The 20,328-nt window shown below is 39.3% G+C and overlaps 2 protein-coding genes across 6 annotated transcripts in view; one reads left to right on the plus strand and one right to left on the minus strand.

Moving 5' to 3' along the window:
* RSPRY1 (ring finger and SPRY domain containing 1) overlaps positions 1 to 17,099 on the minus strand; it is a 35,116-nt gene extending 18,017 nt beyond the window's left edge. Inside the window, exons 1-4 of one of the 2 annotated variants that reach the window (XM_020903795.2) lie at positions 16,984 to 17,099; positions 6,092 to 6,596; positions 1,494 to 1,546; positions 701 to 813 (exon numbers count right to left, since the gene is read on the minus strand). In XM_020903795.2, coding sequence (XP_020759454.1) covers positions 701 to 813; positions 1,494 to 1,546; positions 6,092 to 6,441 — 516 coding nt within the window. In that variant the 5' untranslated portion in view covers positions 6,442 to 6,596; positions 16,984 to 17,099. Of the gene's footprint in view, positions 1 to 700; positions 814 to 1,493; positions 1,547 to 6,091; positions 6,597 to 16,656; positions 16,767 to 16,983 lie in introns of those variants that run through there. The other variant, XM_020903796.2, reaches the window with a different exon arrangement.
* An 84-nt stretch (positions 17,100 to 17,183) lies between these two features.
* Positions 17,184 to 20,328, plus strand: part of PSME3IP1 (proteasome activator subunit 3 interacting protein 1) — a 35,266-nt gene continuing 32,121 nt past the window's right edge. The window contains exon 1 of one of the 4 annotated variants that reach the window (XM_020903798.2): positions 17,184 to 17,406. The gene's annotated coding sequence lies outside the window, so the exon portion shown is untranslated. Of the gene's footprint in view, positions 17,591 to 20,328 lie in introns of all 4 variants that reach the window. The other 3 variants (XM_020903800.2, XM_020903803.2, XM_020903799.2) reach the window with 3 other exon arrangements.

Consider the following 20,328-nt stretch of genomic DNA (forward strand, 5'->3'; position numbering starts at 1 on the left):
GAAATCTCCTATAAGACTAGGCAAAGGTCAACTCATCAGTGACAAGATCAAAGACTTTTTCCCTTTGTCCATGTTTTTCCATGCTGGGCCTAAATGTGTGGGGTTTAGACAAATGGAAGATGCCAGAATTGAAAATTTTTAAGAAAGGATTACATAGATCATATGGAATAAGGCAACGAAAATTTGATACTTTTGTTTTAACTTGGAATAATCAAAGTTATGCCAATATACCAATATTAAGATTCAAAAGTGCTTTTGGTATAATAGTTTTTTTCTCTTAATAGAAAATATTTAAAGAAAGTTTTGTCATGAGGATATTGTTTAGAGAGAGAATCAGCTTAGCAGTTGAACATTCCCTTCTAATTTCAAAGAATGCCATTATAGATACCTGGGTTGGACCCATCAACTCTTACAGAAAAACCCAAATGAACTTTTTGGTCAACCCAAAAAGTTGGCCAAAATGCTCCCATTTTTGACATTTTAAAAATTTTAAACTAAAGCTTTTGAGTAAGCTACTTAGAGGATGTAACAATTCATAGGTAATAAAAAACAAATTTATACAATGAAATTAATATTAAATAAAACAGACTCAAAACACTATATATAAAGAGGAAATGCATTATACCAGATGTTCTTTGTGGTTATTCATCCTGTGTTTAAGCACAGATGTCAGTTTCATAAAAGATAATTATTAACTTACTTTAGTGGGCAATGGACATTCATCTAATAATAATGTTATAACAGCTGGTCCCAGTGGATCTTCCAATGGAATAACTCTAATTAAAGACTGGACAACGTCTAACCATCCTTCATCTAAGAGCAAATCAAGAAGATTATATGATAAAGTCACTATTTTTAAAATGTGAAAATATATAACTTATAACACAAGATGACTTCATATTAATATAGAACCACTCCTGGAGAATAGAAACATTCTATAGCTTTTAAGCAACTAGTATTTGGCATGGACATGGTCATCAATTGCTGGTCATCATGGTAGAAACAAAAATTCTAATTTACAGGAGTCTGGTGATTTAGGAGTATCTTTATTTGAAGAAAATTCCAGCTATGTTTCTGGGTTCTCAAATTATGATTAAAAGTTTCCAGCTTTTATTTATGACACAGGAGTTAACTGAGAAAATTAAGTATCTGAAACAGTTGGCTCTATTTTCTGAATGACATTTAGAAAATTGAGGAACAAAAAATTATCTTCCTCATTCTAGCAGAGTTATAGTCAAAGGTCTGTCAATGCCAAAATAATTTTAATAATTCCAGTGAGATAAAACCATTACTGAAAGATGCAGTATATACTCAGAATACAATACAGTGCTTTTAATTATTGCCCTTGTGCAGGAAAATTTCCAGAGACTAAGGGCTTTTTTCCTCATCATGTATATTAAGTATTTTTGAAGTATATTTTTAAAAAGTGACTACATTTCTTCATGATCATTAATTAATCAATTAGGAAGTCTTTTTAAAAACTTAAAAAATACCTGTTTCTGCCATTTCGTGCAACGTAATCATTGAATAGGGAGGTTCCTGATCACTGAAAAATAAACATTTAAGACATCAAACTTGAAGAAGAAAGGACAATTTCAAATAGAAGTTCAAACTGAAAGTATGGGGGGGGGGGTAGAAAGAGAAAGAAAGGAATATGAGTGAATGTAGAGAAAGATGGAGGAGACAACCAGAGCTATAATCTTTAAGGATAAATGCACACCACATGTACTTATTTCCAAGGTCACTGTCCATGACAGCCCACAAACATTAACGAAATGGGCAGAAAAGCACATGAAAGGATCACCATGAGGCCTGAAGTCAAAGCACAGGATTAATACTGAAAGCCACAGCCCACTTTCAGCTTTACCTCTAACATCCCAATGCCAACAGAGACAAGGCAGGGAAACCAACATCATCTTCCTCATACATACCTCAAGAAGTGTCAGGAAGGCAAATGCAATCCCAAATGAGGACTTACAGAAGCAAGGGCCTACATAACATCTTCATTTTTAGGTGGTGTTCTGGTAAATATCACTATATGCTTAAACTTCATAAAATGTGGTTAGAAGAAAAAGAAACCAAACTTAATTAGTCTTTGCTCTAAAATGGCATTTTCCCCTTAATTCAGTGGATTTTCAAACTGTGATCTCAGGAATTCAAAGAGATGCTTTAGGGGAAATTTAGTAATGAAGGAAATATATTCCATCAAATTGATCATCTAATTATTTAAAGAATATATTCACTGCTTATTTGTTTACATATTGTGGCTCTCTGTTTCACTGTGAAAAAAGAAAACAAACAAAAACTATTTTCAATCATTTAATCCTCAGAATAACCTTGCAATATGGGAATTATAAGTTCATGTCAGGTACTCATTAGGTGCCAGTGTTGGATGCATCTTATTCCTTTTCAAAATAAGGGGAAATTCTTATTTTAAAAAATTGTATTAAATGATATAACTAACTAATACAAACACTGCTCTGGGGCAATCTGGCAATAATGAAATTAAGTATGCATATATTCAACAATGCTAGAGAAATAATTACACAGGTGCATTATGAGTCTATTTGCTGAAATGCTATTTGTATGAACAAAAATTCAGAAGTAGTAACCTAAGTGACTGTCACCTCATTATTGGATAACAAAATATAGTACTTTCGAGCATACAATGGAATACTCCGTAGCAGTCTCAAACACAATGTTGAGAGGAATTAAAACCAAAGAGACTTCTCTAATCGTTAAGTAAATTTTTAAAATCATATACAAAACAATATACATAAGCTTCCTACCAGACATAAACATATGTCAGACAGATTAGAAGAACATACCTTAAATTCAGAAGAATGGTTACCCACTGTTATTTGGAGGTGGGAGGTAAAAAGGACAATGTGATTAGGGAAGAAGGGCAAAATAATAAAAATGACAAGGTCAGTGACCAGTAAGGAATATGAGCACCTGAATTCTATACAGACACACTTAAAGGACACACACATCCCCACCCTCAAACAATATAAAGACCTCCCTGGTGGTCCCGTGGTTAAGAATCCAGCTTGCAGTGCAGGGGGCGTGGGTCTGATTCCCGGTTGGGGAACTAAGAGCCCACATGCCACCGGGCAAGTAAGCCCATGGGCCCAAACAACTAAGACCCAATGCAGCCAAACAAATAAAACATAAATATTATATATATATAAAAAAAGAAGATGACAAAAATTCTTTGTGGAACAGAAACAGAGCAGGAACTTCCGGCAGGAGGCAAATGCTAAAACCATAAGATCACCAAGCTCTGGGCCAGGAACTAGACAGAGGTCACCAGGAGATTTATGCCTGCAAGGCAGGTAAGGGGGACCAAAGCCCCACTGTTGCGAGGGATGGAGCAGACTTACCAAATCAAGTGGGAACAACATTTCCCTCTCAGTGAAAGGAGTTGAAAAGCTCTAAATAGTAGCCTGAGCTGCAGGGGGCATAAAGTTGCAAGTCTCCAGTGACAGAAAAAGGCAGAGAAAGCCATGCAGCAGGACCTGGGCTTCCTACAGTGGGGTGGGACCTCAGAACCACCACTTTTAGGTTCAGTTGTAGACTGAAGGCCCCTGGGCCCCAGATGGAGACAACAAAAGTGACAGAGAGAAATGGAGAAAGAGAGAACACGCGCGTACACACACACACACACACACACACACACACACACACACACACAGAAAAAAACTTCCATCGAGAGGTGCCTGCAAATTAAAATTCCAAAGTCATGAGAATAAGTAACATTAATACCATCAGCAATCTGAGGATATAATACCAAGAAAAAAAGGCAAAAGAGTTGAACTTCAGAATGATTTTTAAATTAAGTATATATTTCAAGTGTATTTCCTATAACAATGCTTCATTATGCCATTAGGAACCATGCTGTCCTCTCAAATCAAGGTCATTCTCTTGTAAGTAACAAGTAGAGAGAGGAGAACAATAAATATTAAGATCATTGTATAAATGTGATATCTGCGTACATCCTTTTACACATATTCTTACTAACCCCATCTGTCTTGTCTTAGTTTTAATAGTCTTATAAACTTTGTAGGTTAGCAAATTCTTTTCTCTATAGCAGTTTCTAAAAAAAAAAAAAAGCTCTATGTTTACAAACTCTCTGAACCCGATTTTGCCATTATATTCTCCAACATGTCCCTTTATAGTTGTTCGGCACCTGCCAAATTTTTCCATTTTCAGAAGAGTTTTCACTGTAATTCAGTAAAAACAGGTTTAAGGTAAAAGTTACCCTATTATTCAAGTATACTGTACTTGCCTCATAAGTCCACTTATAATGTGTAATACTGTACTGAAGCTTAGAAATAAAGCTCCTGCTTTGCTCCTTAATCACCTCTCTTAATCACCCTATAAAAAATATGGCAAAGTCTATTCTGTACCTGTTTTCCCAATGGGCTTAAATAACACTGCTGTGGTTTACTTCCTTATTTGGGAAGGACAATTTTTCATTACAATTTCATAGCATGCTTTAAATGTCACCATGAAGAAACTTTACATAACAGTTTCTAGACCTTTGCTTGAATTTAGGGGATGTAAATGGCATAGATTTATATTAAATAGATATTCCTACAAACATATTAAAATGACATTAAATTCAGATACCAGAACTACTTCAAAGGCAGGTTTTAATAAACTTAGGAAGGCCTTTCTGAGATGGTTACAGAGCATATTTGTAAGAATATTTCCTAGCATGCTCTATAGCAGAAAGAAAATATGTAAAATAAATTTATTTCTATGAGGATTAAAAAAACTCAAAATAATATGCACAGGTATATCTTGCTTTATGCTATCATTTTTCAGGAACTAAACAAAACTGTTTTCTCATAAATGTGATTATCATATTTAGATACCTAAATATACTGGCAGACCCTGAAGCAAAAAGAACGCAGATAGAACTTAAAAAAAAAACCAAAAAACTATCCTCTACAGAGGACATGTTCTGTACAAGGCACCATTTCTATCTGTGCTCAGCCATGTCCTGACTCTTTTTGAACTATGGACTGCAGCCCACCAGGCTCCTCTGTCCATGGAATTCTCCAGGCAAGAATACTGGAGTGGGTTGCCATGTCCTTCTCCAGGGGATCTTCCTGACACAGGGATAAAACCTGCATCTCTTGTGTCTCCCAGATTGGCAGGTAGATTCTTTACCACTAGCACCACCTTACTAGATGATTTATATATATTTTCTCATGATAATCCTTGTCAAAAAGGTACTACTTTCCTTTTATAGCTGAGGAACCTGAGGCTTAAAGAAGTGATTTGCTCAGTGTCATGTAGCTAGCCAAGGGGCTGGGCCAGAATCTGAACCTTTGTCCACTACAGTTCTAAAACTTACTGCTACTTTCTGTGCTATATGGTTGAGTTAAAATACTTTTTCAACTTGATCAACGCCCTTTAATCTCACTGTTATTTGGTCTGGGATTCTGCACTTAGACAAAGCAGGGGGAGAAACAAAACAGAGTACAGGTGTGTCCTGCAGTTTCTTTCAATTTCCAAGTTTCCCAAATGGATCTAGGAGGGTCATCTAAGGGATATATTGGTAAAAGAGGGAGAAGGATAGAAACTCCCCTTGACCTGCATCCTTCCATTGCCAACAGAAGTTGTGTGCAGTTACATTCTTGTTACCATGGGGTCGCAAAGAGTCAGACACGACTGAGCGACTGACCTGAAGGTTACTGGTCAAACAACTTATCTTGAATCTCTAGTCAGTACAGTAGATAGCCAAGCAAGATAAGAGTGAGTCTTCACGAAACCATTTCCTCTTGTAGGCTTCAACACAAACTCACTCCATATTGACTACATTCCCCAACAGAGATCAAAGCTTTCATCGGTGTATTCTGCTACAAAAATGTTTAGACATTTCCAGACTGGAGTAGGTGTTAGCAAGTAAAATGATCAAATCTTATAATTTACTCTGATGAGAAATGAAATAGTCTCCCCCTGCCCTATGAGTAATGAGGCTTGGCAGATATATCCTAACGCACTGAAGGAGTCCAAGAGTTATGATTCCTGGCATAAGGCTTTTCATTAGATAGGAGGTGACCGTAAGCCAGATACTTACTTATCTACAAGAGTCCGTATGACTGCCAGTGTGTCCAGCACTAGCCCGTCTACATTTTGTTTTTTTCTCCTTGGCTCATGAGGCCCTCGGCCTCTCCTTGGCGGCCGCACAGGGTCCCGGGGCTGGCTTCTCACGTCCGCGGCAGGCACTGCGCGGTTATCAGCCTGCTGCTGCTGGGCGTCAACGCTGTCTTCCGCGCCACTGTCGTCTCGGCAGATACAGGAATTGCCCATGGTCGCGGCGGCACCTCCAGTCCCCAGGAAGCGGGCTATGTGCTCCTCAAGAGTCAACTGCAGACCCTGGCCAAGGCTTCTGCTTGCTAAGAACACGGCCCAACCAAAGACAATCATTTAGATAGTTTTCAGTTTTCCAAATACTGTTTTCATAATCTGGAGTTGAGGAACTTGCATCCTATTTGTTTCTCTCAACTGAATGCTGAAGAAAGTTGCAGAGATGATCTCCAACATCATCAATCACAAGGAATCCTGGTCATCCAGTGGCAGGTCTAAAAGAGAAAAGGAAAATGAGTCAAAGGTTTCTTGGCTACTCAATTACTCAGACCTTCCTAGTTTGATTTTATAGATATTAGGACTACAGTGAAGAATCATCTTTGGTTATTTTTATAGGCTTCTGATGCAAAGAGATGTCTTTATGTAAGAATTAACAACCAGTGATTTCTTTTTGTCATTATAGTATAAAGTTGGTTGCTAAACCACATCCTTGTAAACTATAGGAGTTACAATAGATTTCTTTTTGAAATGTATGTGTTTCTATCCATATAGAAATACATTAGAAGAATGTATTTGTACAATTGCTTTAAGGCCTCCTTTTGTGGATTAAAAAAAAAAAACAACTATTTCTTGAGTGAATGAGAAAATTTAATATGTTTCAAATAAAATATCTAATTATAAATGTCTGTTGTTAAAAAAAAGTTATCATACAATGTGATAGCACCCACTTGATAACAAGAATAATATAAGGGTAGAGTGTTCCATTTAAATGACCAAACTGCATAGATTTCCCATTTGGAGGACACTTGAGAATTCACAGAGATAATACAAGTAATTACAAAGTTTTTCCTTTATGAAAGCAAGACTTTGTTTGGGGGAAGGTCAATATATATCACAAGGTTACATTTTTCACAATGATAAGTTTGCTGCACATGTCTGCTACAAGGTTAAGAACAGGGAAGTACCAATGATCTTTGTCTGAAAATACTGACTAAGCACCTGCTACCAGGCACCAGGTCGGCACTGGGAGAATAAAAAACAAGATATAGTCCCCACTCTCCAGAAATTTGTGGATGGCCATTCTCATCCCACACAGCATGTTTATCATTAAAAAAAAAAAAAAAAAGCCTAATGATAGAGTCAGCTCTTCATTAAGTTGAGAAAATCTGGTTAGGTGTAAAAGGAAGTAAAGATTTGGAAACAGGAGACTTAACACAGTAGCAAAGGGTGAAAAAAAAAATCATGTGGAGACCTGAAGACCAGGAGCCGTAAGGACATCAACAGACACATAAGGACTAGAGACTGCTATGGAGTCTCTATGCAACATTTGCTATTTACAAATAAATCCTCCTATCTTGAGCACTGGCTTAGGAATAGATATAAATATTAAAATAACTTAGTGGGATTAGAAGCAAGAGAACACTTGTTTCTGTTATTTTGGACAGGTTTGCAGCAAATTCTTTCAAATATTTGCCCAGTTTAATTACTACTCATAAGGGAAAAAAATGGAAGGAAAAATGTAGATGGAGATAAAAATTCTTTATATATATAATACTTAATCTAATGTAATAGTGGGAAAGAGGGGGAGGGACAGGGGAGAGGAAGGAGGGGAGAGGAGAGGCAGTGGATAGACATCTCCCTCCAGAGTACCAAGAAAGTAACAGCTGAGCCAAGTATAAAACCACAGATGTTCTTGGTTCTTCCAAAAGAATCAGGCCATCTTCAAAATTTGGAGGCTGTACTGTAAAGGATATGACTGAAGCATAGGTAGGAGCGTGATGCAAGGATTCAGCTGAAAATAACCTTTTAAAAGAGAACACAGTGAGAATCCCCTGATGGTCTAGTAGTTAGGATTCAGTGCTTTCACTGCTGTGGCCCAGGTTCAATCCTTAGTCAGGGAATAGATCCTATAAGGTGTGTGGCGTGACCAAACATAAATAAATAAAAAACAAAAATAAGTAAAAGAGAACACACTCTAAACCAGCAAAGAGTGCAAGTAATACCATACCATTGCCATCACTGCAAGGATGGGAGTGATTGTGAGGAAAGCAGTGGGTTAAAAAGACGTTTGTAGACATGGAAAACCAGTGGAAAAGTATGAGTCATGATACACATGTGATGTGATGATACAATTAACTATCCAAGTAGAAGGAATGAGATTCCTATCACAATCACAAGATTCCTCCCCATATTTGAAAATTCCAAATGGATAAAGAATTTTAATTTAAAAATAAATATATAAGGAAAATAAGACTTTGTTGGATCTCAAATTCTTAAACTTTATTCCATCCAAATTATTTTTGCTAAGGCTTATTTAAACTGAATGTAGAATAATTCACGCACATTTCTATTTAGTACGTTTCAAAGCAAATGGGAGAATTGCATACAGGTATTTCTAAAAATCTGACTAATTTGGAAGAATTGTATGTGGTGATTTTTTTTTTCCCTATTCCCAAATTGAACTGAAGTATAGTTCAGGTAAATTTCTTCCAAAAGAGTCATTTTCTTTAAATGCCCTAGAAAATGATGTCAGCTACAAAATTTGTTAAGAGAAGGAAATGTAAAAAAAAAAATTTATATTTTCAAAATTTTAAAACCAAAAACTTTCTTTTTTTAAGGATTAGGAATAAAGACCAGGTGCAAAGTAGCTAATTAGGTGGGAGAAGCCATGAGGCATTTCAAAGGAAAGACTATGAAGCAAACAAGTAAAAAAAAATCAGAGCTGTTATCTTCAAATTTTTTAGCCGTGATCTTTAAATGAGCATACAGAGTGTTCTTGAAGGTTAAAGCCAAAAGCAGGACAAATAAGTGAACATAGTGTATGATCTTTCAGATTTATTCAAGACTAAAACATGGATAGCTTTTCATCTGGAAAAGCATCACTCAACCACACTTCTCAGAGACTAAACTGTGAATACTTTAGGCAAAAGACTGAGTGGTGAAGCTAAACAATTACACTTTATACAGCTTTGTTTTATCTCATTCCAAAAAGCACTATGTGGTTCACTTTCTACAGACCATTGTTTTAAGACAGTAACATTCAGTCTACCATCTCATACAGGACACCACAGGCCACCTACAGTACAGAGCACAGGCTTTGCAGTCAGTCTGGGTGCAGGTCCCAGCCCTGCAATATTTACAGCTATGCATTCTAATTACGCTGACTACTGACACACTTCAAAACATGGAAGATAGTAACAGTTCTTACACCTCACAGGAGTTCTGTGAGGACTACATGGAATAATACCTGTAAAACATGGCACGGTGCCTAACACTTAAATGGATCCCCACATGCAAGATGTTATTATCAAATGAGTACACAGCTAATCAGAAGTAATCAAATGATCTGGGAGTTGGGGGCTAGGAATAAGACCTGTCTTAATTATGAGCACTAAGATAACTAACAATCTTACCTTTTATAGAACTCATCTACACTGCACTGAAACAATGTTTACTTATCTGTAGGTTTTTTCCAAGGGAAAAAAACCTTGGAAAAGAATGTAGCTTAACAATCAACCCCAAAGGTGATGGGCGTTAAAATCACTTAGGTGCCTCTTAAAATACCAAGTTCTGGTTTTACTCCAAATAGGCAATATCTGAATTTCTAGGATGTGGCCCACACAAGTGTTTTCTTAAAGGATCCTCAGATGATTCCGATGGCAGCCATGTCTGGAAATCACTGTGCTATAGAACCTAACACAGAAACTGGGACTGTACGCAGGACCTCCTGACTAAATGAAGGAACAAGCTGGAACACTAAAGAATGATTCTTCTGGGGTCTAAAAAGTGAATCTCCTTTTCCAGAGAAATGAACTGAGGCTATCTTTGAACACACTCTTTTGGAGAGGTCAGTCAAAAACCCACCGGAATACAGTTACATCTGGTACAGATGATGTACAGTACATGTCAACACAATGGATGAAGCAGTCCCCTGTATTTCCCACCACAGCCCCCTGTGAAGCATCGTACTAAACCAAGATGGTACGCTGCTTATGGGTAATGTTATTCAAGGGCTGACAGACGGCATGGGATGGGAAATGAGTAAGACTAGAGATTATGTAAAGGCAACACATTTGTAATATCTATATACTTCACCTTAACTTTTAAGACTACTTGGCATTAGATGGTCAAGTTAGTTTTGAAACAACAAAAAAATCTAGTCACATAATTTAAATATATACAACTATCAGATCTGCAACTGTGGCAACCATCAACTGATTTCATGATGGATGAAATTATTTTCTGATAGATGATATGGCACTGGATGCCATTATGAGTAAAAAATACTTCTCTTACCATCTAAATGGTAATGCTTTTAAAATCATCTCAGTGTTCATAACCATTTTGCTGAAAGGACCTAATTACAATCAAACATTTCCTTTGCAAATCTACTTCTCTGAAGTGCAGTATTATTTATTTTTATCCTCCCCTTTGAAAAAAAGGAAATAAAGGCTATTCTTTCCATTTCAGTATCATTTATGACTTATTCTCCATTTTATATGTTTTAAAGCTCCTCTGAGAGGGGGGAAAAATCAACTTGGGCTCTCAGTGTTAGTGTTAAAGCAGTGAGGGCTGGTACTCAAAATACAGACCTCTACCATCATAAACAACTCACCACAGAGACATCTGCCAACTGGTCTAACCCTCTCTAACAAATGGTCCAGGAATCAGTGATTCATCTATTCAAATATTTGCTTGCATTCAATCATAATACAGCTTAGTGACTTTAAGAACATTTTCTATTCTCTGAAAAATAAAACCTCAGGACTATGCTGCCAAGAAAGGAGAGGCTGGTTAAATGTAGGAAGAAAAACCAAACTTTGGGCATAAAATTAGTATTGCTGTCATTTTTACATTATTGTTCCAAAACAGTAATGCAGCACTTTTTACCAGTCCACCTCACAGAGGCTAAATTGTACAGCATGAACAATAACAATATATAATACACTGGAAATCTTAATGATTTTCTCTTCTTAAAAAATGTTTTGGAATTTTCCCCTAGGACAGTGAATGCATTTACAAGTGATAGCTTCTAGTGTCATGTTTACTATGCTCCTCCCAATATTTCATTATGAAAAATTTCAAACATACAGCAAAGTAGGATTTTACAGTGTATACGTATATACCCACCACCTGGATTCTACTCTTACATTTTACTGTACTTGCTTTATCACATCTGTACACACCTATATCCATCATCAATCCACCTTTTTTTTTCTTGATGCTTATCAAAGGCATCAATGTACTTCTCCCTTAAAAAATCAGCATGTATATCACTAACTGGCTTCAATATGTTTTGAGGTTACATTTACATAAAATGTACAGTTCTTAAACATGTAGGTGCTGAATTCTGTCTACTGCATATACCTGTATAACCCTATTAAGATAGGGAAGCTTACCCCATACATTTGCTTTTAAAATATCCTGCCGGACACTCCGAAGACCACAATTTTCTTGTGTTTAAATGGGAGGTCAACGTGTAAAACTTGGAGGTCAACAAGATTATTTGGTAGCAAAATAAGTAGGTAAGAAAGATGTATTGTATATCAAGAGTACACTTGCCAGTTGAAACAGAAACCACCTGAGGACATTTTAACAAGAGCATGTTTTGTCTCTAGAGTCTAAGATATTTCAGAGGAAAGGGAAGGGAAAGATTGTAAAATATTTGGTTGGAGCTTCACTTTTCCCCCAAAAGGAAGGGCAGATCTGATATTTTTACATGTCACTCAGGTGTTGAAAACTATTTGTCTGCAGTGGCAAGGAGCACTTGAGGTTTAAGTCACAAAAGGTATTCTTATCCACGATTGTAACTTTCAAGTTGTCTGGGAAAAGCACTGAATGTTTCTAATACTTCTCTTGTGCACTGAGTTTGGTGTAAGAAAGTACATTTTTTGAGGAAAAAGTAGACAATTTTTTTGGTTGAACTGTTGGAGGAGTACTTATGGTAGAACAGAGTAAGGGATTACCAAAAGCAAATGACAGTAAAAACAAAAGAGAGGAGGGGGGGAAAGGAGAAATGAATAATCCTGCCTGGTCTCAAAGGCTGAAAAATTTGCCTTGGACACAAAAAGGAAACGTTAAGGAAGAACTGAGGTAAGTGCAAATGACAGCTGCCATCCAGAGGAGAAAAAAAAATGTAATACTCCATACTATGGGGGATTTTCACCTCCAGAAGACCAAATAACAGGAAATAATATAGATGTGTCATTCAAACACATGATTCACAAATCTGAAAAGATTCTTCTGTTATAGAAAACTCTCTGCTGCTAAGAAAAGCAAACAAAAAGTAAACAGCACGAATAGCAACACCTTTCTCAATGAAATCTACTTAAAATGGTGTCTGAAACACTCAGTTGCACACTTGACTGTGTATCTACTGGAACCTAAGAGGAAAAGTGTTAGCTGTTCAGGTGTGTCTGACTTCGTGACCGCATGGACTGTAGCCCATCTAACAGATACTCATATTTTAAGTGAATTCATTCTAAAATCTGTAAAAAGTATTCTTTTGAAAAGCTGAGATCACTCAATAAATATGAATCCAATGCTAATATGCCAGGCACAGAGCAAAGATGAAAAAAGGTCCCTCATACTTTTTCTTAAAGGGATGAAGGGCAGCCACAGACAACAGAGTGCCCAATCCAAAATACAGCACCTGCCATAGAAGCCCATGCATATAGTGTCAGGTTCACCAGAAGGAAGCCTCTAGCTCCACCATTTTTCCAGTGGACAAGGAACTTAGTTAACGTTCAAGTATCTGTACAAGCAAGTTTTTAGGTGACTATATATATTAGCCTTGGCAATAGGGGAATGAAGGATTTAGATCTGCATTGCAACACATTCATGTCTTAAATGGTAAGACAAAATATTGTTGGTACATATATCCCTGACCATGCAGTTGAAAGGTTAACTGAAAGTCCATAAATTTAATTGATAAAGATGAAGATAATGGTAATGCTAATGAAAAATAAATAAAAGAGGAAGCACAATGAAAAACCAAGATCAACTTGAGACAATACTGATGATAAATCATAAACAAGCACCTTTCCAGAAGATTGTTAAGAATCCCTATTCTGCACATGACATGGTAAGAAGCTTTGTGTTGCTGCCAAGTGTCTCAGGACAGTACCTTCTGGGAAAACAAGGTATCAGAGACAACAGTAAACTCTAATGTTATGCTAGTTTTGGTTCATGAACATCATGGTATAGTGACCTGGTAGATTATTAATAAGTAGCCTTTAGGTGCAGGTAAGTATGAACAACTATGAAGCAATAAGAATTGAAAAAAAAGAGCTGCATTTTCAACAAGGTGGGGCAGGGTAGGAGACATACTTTGAGAATCATTGCATTAAAGGAGCACAGAAAAGGAAACTTAATTCTTTAGGAGGTAGAAAGGGTAAAGAAAAAAAAAAACAAAACTGACACTGAAACATTAAACTGAGGTAATAATAAACCTGCCAAATAAGGTATTTTGAAACTTTCTACTTGATGTATATAAGACCCATGAAATTATGCTTGAAAACTATCATTTCAAGCAATAAGAAAGTTACATGCAGGGTTCATTCCTTAACAAACTTAAGGAGTGTATCAATCCTCTGCTGTCTCAAATGCATTCTTAGTTTTCCAAAGCTTAGAGAGGGAGAAAGTGGAATATTCTCCAAGAGTTCACCACTACTTATTAGGTATTACCTCAGTTAGCCTTGTATATATCATAGTTATCTATAGTCAAAAATGATTTTACATACTGAACCAGCAAGCATTCCCTCTGGACACTGAGAGGGAATAGAAATAAACAAATAGAACAAATATGTACTTTTTTTCTAATCATAAAGGTTGGCAAGAAAACTATTTCAAAAGTTTACTTATTGAACAGATAAACCAAAGGGAACATAGTCACTCATTTGCATTCCTACAAAGTTGTGAAAGTCTCTTCCTCAGGTTGTGGCCCAAGTTATGGCATTCACTATTTCATAACTGTTCTGTTTTTCAATTTTACAATTTGAACACCAGGAAAAACTATCCATATTCAAAGGGAAATGCTTTGAAAATGCCCAAATATTTGAAGAGAAGCTACACAGTTTACTGCCCCACCCCATAACTCTTTTGAAATAGATTCTGGTTCCATTGCAGTTCCTGTCTGTGGTGTCTAATGACTTTTCACTTACTTTTGCAACCCTATGATTGTCACATCCTACTTTACAAGAATTCCACCACAAAACAGAAAATTTCCAATTTTAAGTAACGTAGGTAAAGTATCTGCCTGCAATGTGGGAGACCCAGGTTCGATTCCTGGGTCAGGAAGATAGCCTGGAGGAGGGAATGGCGGCTGCTCACTCCAGTATTCTGGCCTGGAGAATTTCATGGACAGAGGAGCCTGACAGGCTACAGTCCATGGGGTTGCAAAGAGTCGTACACAAATGAGCAACTTTCACTTTTCACACAAAATTCTGTTTTTATTTCCCCTTGATTCTTGGCCAATTTACTAAGTGAAAAGTTATTTTGCTGATGAAGCAGAAAAAGTCCACAAAGAGTATGCTGGAACACTTCCTATAATCAATAATGTAAAAATAATCATGAAGTGCAGAAATAATGAAGGGTTTATGAAAACGGCAAAAGCAGGACACAGATTAAAGCAGCAGGTTTGGACAATGTGTATCTTGGGAACCAGAAAGCACACAGAATCACCACAGGGATTTTTTCAAAAAAGACTCATGGAACGTAAGATTAGAAAAACAGGAAACTCAGGTCAGCTTTTTGTTTAGAAAAAAAAAAGAAACTTCAAAAATCACAAATTACTCAATATTTGTTAAACCAGCTCTAACAATTGCAACTAACCAAAAATTAGGAAGATGTCATCCATGGACACAGTACTTATAACATCATAGAGGGATTTACAAAGCAAGATGTCATCCCAGGAAGTGCAAACTATACATGGGTGAAAAGTAGAAACAATCGTTGTGGGAAAAAACTTTTAAAACCTTTGCTAATGTGCCTCATATATGTATGGTTTGGGGTAACTCCAGGAAAGCATAATATTCATGGAGAAAAAACAGAGGTCTCATTTATAAAATAAAAACTGAGGGAGAAAACATGATACTCACTACCTGTACATAAAAAGGCCACAAATACATATATATGGAAAAGGGGGGAGTGGTTTACAATAATGAGATTAAATTACCTGGAGGAAAATTTCAGCTGTCAGAAAAAAAAAAAATCCCTGAAGGGATTATAGAGTACATTATTAAAGAGTACATTATAGTGCTATCTCTTGCAGTATCATCAGAGGTTCAAAGTAAACTAAAACTCTGGGAAAAAAAACATCCTCCACCCTCATCTAAGCAGGAGCTGAAATCATGGGTTTAGACAATATAACCTAAAAAGGTGGAAACCTTGAAGCTTTCAGTACAATATGGCTCCCGCACTCCATAGGTGATCACCAACTGTATTAATGCTAATCCCTTATATCTACACACTGTTTCACAGTTTAGAAAGAGCATTCACTTTCACTACTCAACAGCAACCCCTTTGATGGCAGAATCACAATACTTTCACACAGCGTGTAGTCTGCAAAACACTTCCACACACTGTGTTATTATACAGAAGAGACCCAAGGAGGTTAAGGAGGAGGAGATGGCAGGTAAGGGGCCTGGACAACCAGGGGACTCCCTTCAGTCAATTAAATAGACTCTTCTAACCTTTAGAAGTTCAAAGTACAACACTCCAGGGGGAGCAACCTCATTCAGACAGCTATACAGGATAGAACTGAAGAGTCTCAGTGGATCATTTCTGCCTCGATCTCCAACCCCAAACACAGGGAAACTGAGGTATCAGGTAGAACAAAAGCCTGATCGAAGAGTCACGTACGGAGTGTCGGTGGGACGGAAACCCACTCCACCTGCACTATGTCCAGAAACGGCTGATTCCTATGTTTCAAAGTAAAAAGCCTGCCATTCCCGCTTCTCTCTATTTCCCACCCGGGCTTTCCTATGACTTGGAGGGGGGGGGGGGGGGGGGAGGGAGATCTTCCTCCCGGAACCGCGCAGCAAATCCCCTCTCCCCAGGCTCTTACTTATTTTTCACATCGGGCCTCCGAGGTAGGGGAACCCGCTAGCTCTGGCTCCCAACTCCTAGCTTCTCGCTCTCTCTGAGGCGTTTCTTGACCCTAAGGCACGTCTAAGCCTCCCCAGGGATGGTCTTCTGCCACTCCTGCCACCTGAATCTCAAACTCCACAAAAGGAAACCCTCCCCAAGCATCCTCCTATCTACCCTTCTATCCTGGCCACCCCTGAGGAGCACCACTATATATCAGGAGCCTCCCAGGAGCTACCTGCCTCTCACCTGGGCCCTTCTGGCCGCGGCCTCCGCAGAAGGGCGACCCCCAACCACCTCCTCGGTCAAGAAACCCCTAAAGCGGAAACACCCTCTTCCAGGGTCCTCTCCCGGCGCCTTCAGCAAGGGCCTCGCTGGAGAACCTCCGAGCTGCTTTCTGGGCTCTGCCCAACGCCACCCGCTCCCAGCCCCCTCCTCAGAATCTCCCCCAGCCCAGTCCGGTCTCCCCGCCGCAGATTCAGGCGGCTGTTCCCCTCCCTCACAGAACGTTCCCAGCCCTGGGACTCCCCCCGCTTCGCGTTCCTAGGGGCTTCCCGGCTGGGCTGCGGCACTGACTTTCTCCAGCTCTCGGGCGCACTCGAGGGAGGGGGCGGCGGCGGCTGCGGCGCGACTCCTTTGTGACAGGTCCAAGAGAGCGGTAAAGATGGACGCGAGGCCACGGCGCTGCCATTACGTGCTGGGCCCACCCCCGCTTCGTACCGCCCAGGCCCTCCCTCAGTCCTCTAGGAAACGCCCCTTCCTCGGTGGCAAGCCCTCTTCCTCACATCCAATCAGCTTTCAGGAATCACATCACGTGACAACACGACTCGGCCCGCCCTCCTGGAGGGAGCTGGCCAATCCCCTTGCTGACGTGTGAATGGCCCAATCAAGTCTCTCCCGCTAGCTTTCAAGGCACCGGATTTCCATCTAGTTCTCGGGAGGAAGGGAGGTACGGATTGGATTACACCGCCGGAAGAGGGGCGGAACTTTGTTGTGGCGGTGAGGAAAAGGAAGCCCTGAAGGGTAGAAAGAACTACCAAAGCAAAGGCTGTTTTCTTGCTTTCATTCTTTCTGTTTTTACTTTCCTTCTTTTTATTTTTTTTAAGAGCGAGCGGCGTTTGCGGTGGCAGTTTGGGGTGGGCGCCGCCGAGGTGAGGGGGTCTCGCCTCCCGCACGCTGGTAGGTGAGTGCGGCCTGGGCCCTGGCCAGGCAGCGAGACCAGGGCGCCAGCGTCCTCGCAGAGGAGGTGGGGGGCTGCGTCTGACGTGAAGTTTAGGGCCAGGCCTGCCCTTAGTCTGCGCTCTCGCCCAGGGTTCTTAGTCACCAGAGACAGGGGCTTGTGGGGCCCAGCCTGAGGAAAGCCGAGGGAGCCCGCGGGAACGCCTCCAGGTCCTGTGGAGGAGGATGCCGACCCTTTCAAGCGGTCCTGGGCCTTTGGGTCTCTTGTCGGCTCCCCTCTACGTTTTCTGCCGGGTGGCAGCCTTCAAGCGAGCAGTGGACTCTATCTCACAGGTCTTGGAACGGCTCCAGGCTACTCCGGAGATGTGGGGTGCCTGCCTGGTTGCGAGTTTCTGAGTCACAGAATTAGTTTAGGATAGAAACAGTAATTATGCTCTATGTACCAGTCTCTGTGCTCAGTGCAGCTTTCTTCTAAAGGAAGTCAAACTGGCGTGTTCGTCTTGCAGAAAACTTAACTGAGGGTTGAAGCGTCTTGAGAGCTGCTGGCCCAGGTGAAAGCAGCGCGCATCGCGGTAAAGGTGGAGACCTATTTCTTCTTAGCACTGGTTTTGAAACTAGCAAAAAACAAGAGCTTCTGTAGCCCTTTTAAAATGCAGATTCTCGGACCCCTCCACCCCAGCTAGTCCGCCTCAGGTCTTGAGTGGGATCCAGAAAGTCAAGTGCAGGTCTGGCGGTCAGAATTCCCAGTGACCTCTTGTGTACCAACTGTTGGATGAGATTCGTTGATAATTCAGCTGTTTGCCTTATTGCTGTGTTAACGAGGACCCCGTAAAAAATGGTTTGGAAAGCACTGCTTCTGAACCCCGTGAAAGGAATTAGTGTGTAGACTCCTTTTTGATACAAGGAATTGAGTAGAGACAAAGGCAGCTTTTACAGTCTTGCAAACAGATCTTGAGATGAACAGTTTATAAGGGTCTGAAACCTGAGGCTGCCCAGTTATTTTGCTCAGCTGGGTCTTAATGCCTTTCCCTCATGGGGAAATTCTTCGTGGTTGTAACAATTATATCAATACCTTTTACCTTCCCATTTAAGAATCTTGCTGTTGTGATTAGAATCATGCTGCTGCTTAAGAAATTGAAAACCATGTATCTGGTAAATTAAGTGATTTGAGCGCATGGTTCAGCTGTAGACTCAATTAGTGTAATTATATCTTCATGGCAGGTAAATGAAGCAATTTCAGTGTGCTCACTATTGATCTCCTTTTGAACGTGCTTTGTCTTCATTCTCAAATACCACCTGTTTCGCTTTTTCTATAGCATGTGTTTTACAGTTTATTTCATCTTTGGTTTTCTGAATTTTCCTTATGATGTATGCAACTGTGGATTTGTTTCTGTTCAGTGTGTTTAGTGTCTTACACTTCTAAATTTTTGGATTAGTGTCTTTCATAAGTTCTGTAAAATTCTTAGTCATTTATAATCATGTACTGTTTCTGCCCTGTTGTATATCTTCCTTCTTTACAGATTTAATGTAGACCTTTCTCCCTCTCTTCTTTATGCCTTTTCCTCTTTTTACTTTTCTATACTACATTCTGCATAATTTCTTTTTTATTAATGCTTCATAAGTTATTTCTAATCTGTTGCTAAACTCATCTGTTGTGATTTAAATGAATTTATTGCATGTTTTAGTCACTGAAGTTCTGTTTTTTTCTTTTCAAATGTGCCATGCCACTGTCTTAATGGTTTCTTATGCTCTGCTGTTAATTTTGAGGCCTGGTTTTTATTTCTTTAAACATGGTAAGCATAATTGTCTTGTAATCCATATGTGTTAATTCCACTGTCTGGATGTCCTTTGGTCTGTTTATGTTGCCCATTATTCCTGCTTTTTTTCTTCCCAGTTCACCTTTACCTGATGCTGTAGTTCTTTGGGGTACCAGATTAAGATGGAGAAAGAGGTGGTTATCGGACCCCACACACCTTACGTGGACTCTCTGCTGTTGACTTTTGCTTCCCAAGGGTACCAAAACAATAGCTTTCAAGATCAGAGAAATCCTCAGGACGAAAACCAGTTTGAATATTGGGCTCAGTTTCTGGTTTCCACCTTGTCTTGTGTTTTTGTCGAATTCTTTACTATCTTGTTAGCTTTTCTATTTGTTTAAGAATTATTTTAAAAAACTTTCAGTTTTATTTGTTGCAGAAGTGAGGGATTGGTCTCAATTACCTAGCCCGCTGTTCCTGGAAATGGAAGCCCCCTTTGATTTTAGGAGTGAAATTTGTCTTTCAGGCAACCTTGAGTTAAAGGTTATTTTTCTTCACCTATCTAAAACTTCCACCACCTTTCACAGTGCAGTGTCCTTGTTGTTCAGTTGCCCAGTCATATCTGACTCTATGTGACTCCTTGGACTGCAGTACGCCAGGCTTCCCTGTTTTTCTCTATCTCCCAGAGCCTGCTCAAACTCATGTCCGTTGAGTCGATGATGCTATCCAACTATCTCATCCTCTGTTGTCTCTTTCTCCTCCTGCCTTCAATCTTTCCCAGCATCAGGGTCTTTTCCAATGAGTTGGCTCTTCACATCAGGTGGCCAAAGTATTGGAGCAGTGTCATAGCTGCTATCAAAATTAAGCTTCCCCAGTGCTTTTTTCTAGTTTTCATTTTCTGAACTCCTTAGTGCTTTATTTCTTTTCTCTTAGAGCATTTACCCTCATTCTCCATTTCCTTAAATTGTTCCTGTACTTACCTTCTCTC

This window comes from Odocoileus virginianus, chromosome 20, assembly GCF_023699985.2.
Source record: "Odocoileus virginianus isolate 20LAN1187 ecotype Illinois chromosome 20, Ovbor_1.2, whole genome shotgun sequence".
Taxonomy (NCBI): domain Eukaryota; kingdom Metazoa; phylum Chordata; class Mammalia; order Artiodactyla; family Cervidae; genus Odocoileus; species Odocoileus virginianus.